At 56.1% G+C, this 8,321-nt stretch overlaps 1 protein-coding gene across 1 annotated transcript; it reads right to left on the bottom strand.

The window, feature by feature from the left end:
• LOC135173534 (uncharacterized) lies at nucleotides 1–7,813 on the bottom strand. Its single transcript, XM_064140494.1, has 11 exons — nucleotides 7,702–7,813; nucleotides 6,043–6,285; nucleotides 4,296–4,586; nucleotides 3,845–3,942; nucleotides 2,516–2,708; nucleotides 2,272–2,380; nucleotides 1,903–2,149; nucleotides 1,608–1,647; nucleotides 1,221–1,320; nucleotides 1,060–1,101; nucleotides 1–494 (listed from the first exon to the last, which is right to left on the bottom strand). Exons 1-10 carry the CDS (start codon nucleotides 7,811–7,813, stop codon nucleotides 1,077–1,079), a joined length of 1,458 nt encoding a protein of 485 aa, XP_063996564.1. The 3' UTR covers nucleotides 1–494; nucleotides 1,060–1,076.
• Nucleotides 7,814–8,321: the final 508 nt, after the last annotated feature.

Genomic DNA, 8,321 nt, shown 5'->3' with positions numbered 1-8,321 from the left:
GGTAGCCAATCAGGCCAAACTCTAGCAGAGCCCTGAGTTTGGCTGAATATCAGCAAATGGAGTGGGAAAGAGGATTGAGGAGATGGGTTGAGAACCCAGGACACAGCAAGAGCAAGGACAGTCCCACAGGCTGAGCCCATGTGAATCGGGGTCTGACAAATCTGGTGTATAGTAACTGATTCCAGAAAATTAAAACAAAGACTGAGAAAATGAACTACAGAAAGTTACATTCAAAGGCCTTAAATAGCAGTAAGTGAAAGCTGGGAGGTGAGGGTGCTGAAGGAAAAAAACAGCGCAACGCTCCTTGGCCTCCTGTTTTGCTTTTGCTGTGATGAACTGGATGGCACCCAAGAACTGGTCACAGTCAGAGGAGAGCGAGAATAGCACTTAGCTGGGGTCATCCTCTGCACCTTCGCCACTCTCTCACTGCTTTGACTGTCTCGATGCCCTTGCCAGGTGCTGGAATGATTGTTCTCTATCCTGGACATCATTACCTGTGAAGATCAAAGGCATCCAGGGCAGAGGCTCCTGTAAGCCCTTGGCTTCATGGGGAGATTGCTACAGCTACCTGCATACACAAGACAGGCTGGAGCACAGGGCAGTGCCTGCTATGTCTTTAACCCTTTGTCTCAGCTGAATCCCATCACAGGTCACTGAATGTGCCCACTGGTGCCCAAGCAATACCAGCAGTCTTTCAGCATAACCTGAGATCTCTTCTAGCAGATCTCTACCCTTGGATGGTGACATGGCCATGGGTCCCTCAAAGGACTGAGCCACAAGAACCTCATTGGGATGCTTTTCTTTGCAAGGTTTTTCCCTTGCTTCAGGCTGAGAGCACTGCCTAGAGCTGTGATCTGCTGCCACATGCGACTTGGTGGGAAAAGTCATTCTGACCAACCCACACAGCACAGGACTGGGGCAAATAGGGAGTTGCCTTACTGATTAGGACGAACAGATACTTCTCTTGAGAGTCAAGCTCCCCTGGAAGGTTTCTGCTTCCTTCCCAGATGCCCTACAGCCCTTTCTGTGACAGTGGTCCAGGGAATAACATATTCCTACCTCTTGGATTATCCTCTTTAGCTTTTCTTGGAAGATCTTTTCCTGAAAAGTAAAAAGGGAATCCTGAGTAAGGAACTGCCATTACCAGTTCCTGCTCTTCAGCCAGTTCGGCCAGCTCCTGCTGAGCATGTACTTGCTGAACTTGTTACCTTCCTACTCACCTGGAAAGCACAATGCATAAGATCACTGCAGACACAAGGAGGAGTATCACCAGCACAACCACGCCAATCACAATCTCACGCCGTGAACCCAGAGGTTCCGCTACAAATAAAACAGAGATAGGACTGGGAGTCACAGCCCAAGCCACATTCCAGCAGTGGCTCCATGATAGCAAAGAGTACATACAAGAGTGTAGATGTGTGTCTTAGGTTAGGTTTCTTCTGGACTGGAATGTTAACCCATGTATGAAAACTTAAGTTTTCTCTCCCATCTATGAGACTCTGGAACACCTGCATTCGGCCAACTCCCCTCCACAGGACGAAGCCAGAGTGGGAAAGGGGTACATGTGGAAAAAGGGATCAGACACAGGGAGCAAGGAGCCCACTTACCAACAGAGAAGCTGTAGCAGATGCAGGTGAACTTCTGCGCCTGTTGGAGGAGATGGGAGGGAGACCTGAGGCCACTCCTGCCCCACTGCCTGCCCTGGAGGCAAAGGCTTCCCACCCACAGCCACCAGGTGTTCCAGCTGTGGTCAAAGGGTGCTGGGACACTGTGGTGCCAAGGCAGGCAGGCTGTCAGCACAAGGGCTGGTAAGAGAGCCCATGCAGCACTGAGCAAGGCCGACAAGGGGCCCAGCCCCAGCTGGCAGCGTCCCCAGAGAGCAGGGCCTCCTACGACGGGTACCTGCTGTGAGCGCTGGGCGAGGCGCAGAAGGGCTGTGTAGTCCCAGCCCGGGTGGAGGGCAGCGTTGTGGTAACCTTGCCCGTGGGTCCCATCGCCCAGCACAAAGTCAGTGGGGGCTGTGAGGTTGAGCACGGCGGCCACATAGGTGCCAGGCTGCCAGCTGGCATTGAAGGGCTGTGGCTCCTCTGAGCAGGCATCTTCCAGCGCCAAGATGTTGTGCGTTGCGGCCACGAGGAGCTGGATCTCCCTGTGAGGCAGGGAGAGATGGGGAAGGGGAGAGCAGGAGGGAGGTATCTGTGGGCAAGGGCTGCCAGTGGGGAGAAGCACGTCGGGGCTGCGGAGAGCGGAGCTGCCAGGGGCTGCCCTCACCTCGCCTCCTGAGGTCGGGCGATGGGCTGGAGGGGCAGCACGGCTGTCCCTTGGGCTGCGGAAACGTCGTGGACGCTGCGGCAGCTGAGGTTGAGAGGCTGCGGAGAGTCTGGAGGGAAGGAAGGCGCCGGCGCTGGGCATGAGCGGGCAGCCCGGCAGGGGCCGAGCGGGGAGCAGGGGCAGCGGCAGGCAGCGGCGGCAGCGCCGGCCGCAGGGCTGGGCACACAGACGCAGCGAGCCTCACCCGAGCTGTTGGCCGGAGACTCCCAGCGGGCCGCAGCCCCAGCTCCGGCGTCCGTGACGCCCTGCAGGGTCACCACGTAGCGGCTGCCAGGGCCGTGCCGAGGCAGCGGATGCTCGGTGGCAGAGCCGCCCAGGCGCAGCCTCTCCACCTGCAGGTAGCCTCCGTCCCGCACGCTCCAGCTGGTGATGTTCAGCTGCGGACAGGGCACAGAGGCGCAGGGCAGCAGCTGCGGGACCTGCTCCCGGCACACTGAGGCACAGCAAAGCTCCCGCAAGCAGCTGCGCTTTGCCCGCTGCTCTGGTGGAGCTCTCCCAGAGAGGAGCCGTCGGCAGCCTCGGCCCTGCACCGCACCTCGAAGCAGGCGAGGGAGGAGAGGAGGAATTTGGAGGCAAGCGCCAAGGCGTCAGAGCAGCTGCCTCGCTGAGCAGAGCATGAAGCCTCAGGGCAGAAGTGAGGGCAAGAGGGAGGCTGCTCCTTTGAAGAGGGCTACAGATGGAGGATCCTCGTTTGCCAGCACACCACTGGAACTTGTCATGAGGCCCTGGAGCATCTTCACTGCTGCCAGGGACTTGTGGCTGTGGCTTGTGGGCAATGTGCCGGGAAGGAGCTAAGCGAGAGCAGAGAGGAAAGGATTCTTCTCGCGGAGAGCGGCAGCCGGGGGCAGGGAACCAGCTGCAGCTGAGCCAGAAGCGAGGCTGTTTTGCCCAGGGAGAGCCGAGGGGAGCTCAGCACAGGCGTGCCTGGGAGCCTGTCGGACCAGGGAGAGGCCTGTCCTGAGGGAGGCCACAGGCCTGGCTGGTGAGGGTGTCCCCACTCCTCAGGGCCACAAAGCAGGGCTCTGCTGTGGCAAGAGCCCCAAACCCACGGCCGGAGCAGGCAGCTCTGGCACTGCTCAGACCCACAGGGGCGGTGCAAGTCTGTGAGAAGCAGAGGGATTTCAGAGGGTGACTCAGTGAGGCTTTCCTGTGGCAGGAAGCCTGTGCAAGCGTTGCAGGAAGCCTCGGCAGGCAACCCCAGCAGAGTTGTCACCCGGGGTGCCGATGAAGGCAGAAGCTGGCCAGACCCCAGGCTGAGCAGAAGCCCAGGGGAAGCCCAGAGGGCAGGGAGCACCCAGCAGCTCTGCGGGCAGCTCCACAGCGGGAGGAGCATCTGAGGTGAGACAGCAAAGGCTGAGGCTCCTGAGAGCCAGGTAGGCTCCTGTGCCTCCTGGTACCTAAGGGACTCGAGGCTTTCCCCTCGCCATTGTCCCCAGGCCGCTGCACAGGCTTCCAGGCAGGGAGGTGCCCGCCGAGGTGAGGAGGTTACCAGCGGTCCGTGGGCTCTTGGTACCTGGATTGCAATGATCTCCCCTTTGCAGGAGGGCAGCACCTTCCACCTGAGGGAATTGGTGTTGGGATCCAGCCACAGCTCCTCTGGTCTGTCTGGCACTGGAAGCACAGGAGGATGCAGTCAAGCACAAGCACAGTGAGGAGGGGCTGAGCCCAGAAGAGGGTGTGAGCAGCTCCTGGCCCCCGGCACAGGCCACAAAGGCACCCCTGAAGTAGGCTTTGTCCCCCACCAAAGCTCCATGTGTTGCTGCAGCAGCAGAAAGAGTAAGAAGGGGGCATGCCCTGCTCCCGGACCCTGCACTGGCCCTTGCCCAGAGCCACAGAGGCTCCCAGCTGCCCTGATCCCCAGATCTGCCGCTGCTTGGGGCAGATAGCTGAGCTGAGCTGCCAGCTCCCCTCCCTGTGACACCACACAGGACTGTCTCCCCTCTCTTGTACCCCTGTGCACATACCTGTTCCCTCTGTCCTGATCAACCATGCGAAAAGGATGGTGCTGGGGGGCAGGGTGATGGTGACATTGTAGTCAGTGAAGGGCTGGAGCAGAGGACATGAAAATGTTCCCTCCTGGCCATGCAGCGTTTCCTCTCCCTCCACCTCCTCAGCCTCACAGTGAGGGGGCGAAGGCTGTGCCAGGCGGCACATGGCCTGCATGTTCTGGCAGGCACCAAGGAGCCCACAGGTCCAGCTGACTTTGATGCTGGTGCTGGAAATCTCCCAGGTCCCGGGGTCAACATGAAGGATCTCTGTGAAGGACACGTTGCAAGAGGGTGACTTCCTGAAGGCTCTTTCCAGCCTTGCAAGTGTGCTGCAGCCAGAAGGCTCTGTTCCCCACCCATCTGGATGGGAGGGAAAACGAGAGGCAGGGAGCAGAAGATCTGGGGGTCAGGATGGGCTCAGAAGCTGGACGTGACCTTTTGGGAGAATTCCCCAAGTGAGTTAACCTCCCCCCATTCATTGAAGCATTTGGACACTGAGGGGGAACAGAGGGAAGCACAGAAATAGTGTGTCCCCAGCTAAGCTACATCCCAGCTCACACAGAGCAACAAAGGGGTCCTTCTGCCCTCGCACTCTCTGATGAGAGGATGGGGGCTGTGGGCAAGAATTAATGTGGATGAATGTGTGGACTTTCATTTCTCAAATTTCATTTCTTCAGTTTGTCCTGCTGAGTCAAAGCTGAGGTGCCAGGGGGCCTCAGCATCTCCACAGCCCAATATATGCATAGACCCTAAGGGGAATCTGTCTTTTCCTGGTCGTATAAGAAGTGATGTCACTTTGGCACATCATGTGCACCTCCTACACCTCATGTCCAGCAAGGGGATGAGGGAAAAGGACTCCATGCCCTTGAGCAGGAACTCAAGTGACTGGGACACTTATGAGGGGCTCATACTGAACATAAAACCTGCACAGAGCCTGGCATTTGGCCCTGGTGTCTTGTGTCACCATCGAAGAAGTGAGGCCTACTTTGTGTCTTAGAAACCTGCCACAAGAAGTCAGCAAGGGGACCAGGCAGAACACTGTAAAACCTTGGGGCATGCTGTGGGTCAAGTCACAGAAGCATCCCCTTACCCTCTCCACACTGCCTGCTGGGATCCAACCCTGAGCACTCTTGCTGTGGCTCATGTCTCAGGGCACTTGCTGAGCTGGGGAGCAGCAGAGGTTTATTGGTTTCAAAACTTTAGAGACCTTTTACTGGATACCCAAACCTACTACTGCTCTGTCCCTCCATGGAGGTGATCTTAGTGCTCAAACTGCGTCAAGATGGTGCTGAGCCTATGCCCACCATGACACAGCACCTAGAGGGTACCAGCCTACAGAAAGCAAGGTGTGGTTATCACAGCTGCACAGTCCAAGAGAATACAGGCAGAAGAGCCTTGTGGTCCCTCTGCCCCAACTGTAATGCCATGCAGACCACAAACTTCACCACACACAGTCGTCTCATGCTTCTCTCCTTTGTGCACATGCTCTTGTGCTCTCCCACGAGCCCTCAGAGAGATCATTATCACCGATATCTCCAGTAAGACCCTCCAAACACAGTGGCAAAAAGCAGACTACATTCAGGGCAGGGACTGCCTCAAGACTGCTTTCAGCAACACCTACCATTTCCCCACACAGGCAGAGTACACACAGCACACAGCCTGCTTCCCCTGCTCATGAAAGACAGAGTGGGGCAGCCAGGAGAGCCTCTGATGCCTCCCTTACCAAAGCACCCCACACCAGACTGAATGGGGATCCAGACTCCTCTGCTGTCCTTTCTAAGCCAAACTCCTCTGTGTATGGATTTCCCATGACTGATAGACTGGACTTGGCTCCAACACTTGATTTTGGTGAAGGGTGGCTGGAAACCATCAGTGCAGTTCAGCATCACTTCCTCATTCTTCTTGTAATTCTCCTTTTCTGGTGCCAGCTGCAGTCTTGAGTCCCACTGTGGCCTTTGGCACATTTCTGGCAGAGGTGAAAGGAGGTGTTAGGTGGGCTGGGAGGTGATGAAGTAGAGCACAGGCAGGTGGTAGGAGAGAAATTCCAGCACTCCTTCCAGCCTCTGAAGGAAGAATGAAGGTAGCATGTCTGTTCACCAGGATGCGACTCACAGGCAGGGTGTGTTGGAAGAGGACTGTCCTTCGACACTCAAAGTGTGAATGAGCCTACTCCAGCCACCATTGTATCAAGGGGCACTACATTCCCTCCTCCACAGCCCACAGCAGGGAATTTACCAGGACAATTGTTCCTGCACATAGAGACCCCTTCTGTCTACCTGTTCAGATGTGCCACCCATCCCAGCTCAGGCTGCTTTTTGACAGGCCATGGCACCACCAGTCCTGACAGGATGCATATCTCTCCAGCCACAGCTTATCCTCCCACAGGGATCAGAGGTGACCTTGAGGTCCCTGGCCCAGCTCAGTAAGTGCCTCAGCTACTCTCCTTCTGCCCCATGCAGGGAGACATGGGGATGAGCAATGCCTTTGCCATTCACATGTCCTGCTTTACCTCACGCCCTGGACCCTTTTCCCTATCACAAGCCAAGCTCCCTTCTCCACATCCCCTCTTCACCCTATTCACCACGGACTGGGCTGAGCAGGTACAGACTGTTCCAGCAGCTGCAGACTGCTATGGGGAAAGGCTTTGGGGAAATGATTCCTACAGATGAGAATGCTGACACCTGGGAAGAAGCACTTCTAGCCTCTGAAAGGGGACCTGGAAGGCCTCAAAGTGCTTTAAATACAACCTTCCCCATCCCAGAGGGCCAGGGAAAGGACCTTACAGAGCTCAGACCATCTTCTGAACTGCCACTAAGCACAGATGTGCTGGTGAACAAACTACTTACAGTCAGGCTTTGCTCTCAAACCCAGCAGAAAGCAGGAGAAGCCCAGCTGAACGCCGCAACCAGCAGCTATGTCCCACTCATGTCATTGCAGCCTACCCCTCACATAGCCACTCAGATGCTCCCCAGGCCCAACACCACCCAGCTGGCAAAGTGACAGCAAATGCCCTTTCACTCTGCTCCCAGCAGACAGTGCCCTTGAGGTAGGATGCTTATAGAAAGTGGCAGCCTTGCTCCCTGGATATGCTTTCCCATACTCATGCCTTCAGGGAATGATTGGAAAACTGACTCACTGCAGGGAACGATCCACCTCTGACCACCCAGCCCAATTTCGTCCTTCCTACAGCACCCCAGTGCATAGTTCCTTCACCCCATAGTTCCTTCACCTCACCCTGCAGTCTCCTAGAAACAGCAGGACCTTGAGTTTACAGCCCTCAGAGGTCCTTCTGGGCCCGGGGCTGTACAGAGTAAAGACGTATGTCAAATTTGGAGGAGAAGTAGCAAAACTTATCTAAGGAAGAGGAGGAACCTCTTCTTACCTGTTTCCCAGGGCACGCCTTGGACCTTGAGAAAAGATTCTTCTTGGCCTTGTGCTGCCAACAGAAATAAAAGGGCCAGGAGAAATCTCGGAGACAGCAATTTCAGAGCCATGCTAGCACAAAGTTTCCAGGCAGGACTGAAATCTGTTCCATTTGCTGCCTCCGAGCCTAAGCATCTGTAACTGACTGCAAGACCTCGACTCACAGGAAGGAAATCAGACACGTGGTGCAGTCTCTCAATACATAGGAAAGTTCCCCTTTGGGATGAGAACCTCCCTTCACTGTCAGTGCTGCTGCCTTTTGCAGTCTTTTTTCCATAGGGGCATCTGACCCTGTGTTGGGATCTACCCACAACTTCTCTGGTTTGTCCAGCACTGGAAGCACAGGAGGATGGAGTCATACATTAGGCTAGCAGGGGTTTGTCCACAACAAAAGCTCCATGTGTCACAGCAGTGGGAGCAACAATGGTGTGGTGAGGATGGGAAGGGTAAGGAGGGAGCAAGCCCTACTCCAGGACCCTGCACAGGCCCTTGCCCAGGCTCTTGCCCAGAGCCACACAGGGTCTGAGAGGCTCTGATCACAAGACCGTCGCTGCAGGGAGCAGATCATAGAATCATAGA

The sequence above is a fragment of the Pogoniulus pusillus genome, chromosome Z (genome assembly GCF_015220805.1).
Source record: "Pogoniulus pusillus isolate bPogPus1 chromosome Z, bPogPus1.pri, whole genome shotgun sequence".
In the NCBI taxonomy this organism is placed as follows: domain Eukaryota; kingdom Metazoa; phylum Chordata; class Aves; order Piciformes; family Lybiidae; genus Pogoniulus; species Pogoniulus pusillus.
Note: the sequence above shows the minus strand (reverse complement) of the source record. Positions and strands in the feature narration are given on the sequence as shown.

Excerpts from the sequence above, each read along its gene's own strand:
- LOC135173534 (XM_064140494.1), bottom strand. The coding sequence starts at position 7,813 with ATGGCTCTGAAATTGCTGTCTCCGAGATTTCTCCTGGCCCTTTTATTT. Across the intron at positions 4,587-6,042 it reads GTCTGGTGTGGGGTGCTTTG|AGATCCTTCATGTTGACCCC; the intron begins GTAAGGGAGGCA and ends TGTCCTTCACAG. Across the intron at positions 2,709-3,844 it reads GGGAGATCATTGCAATCCAG|CTGAACATCACCAGCTGGAG; the intron begins GTACCAAGAGCC and ends CCCTGTCCGCAG.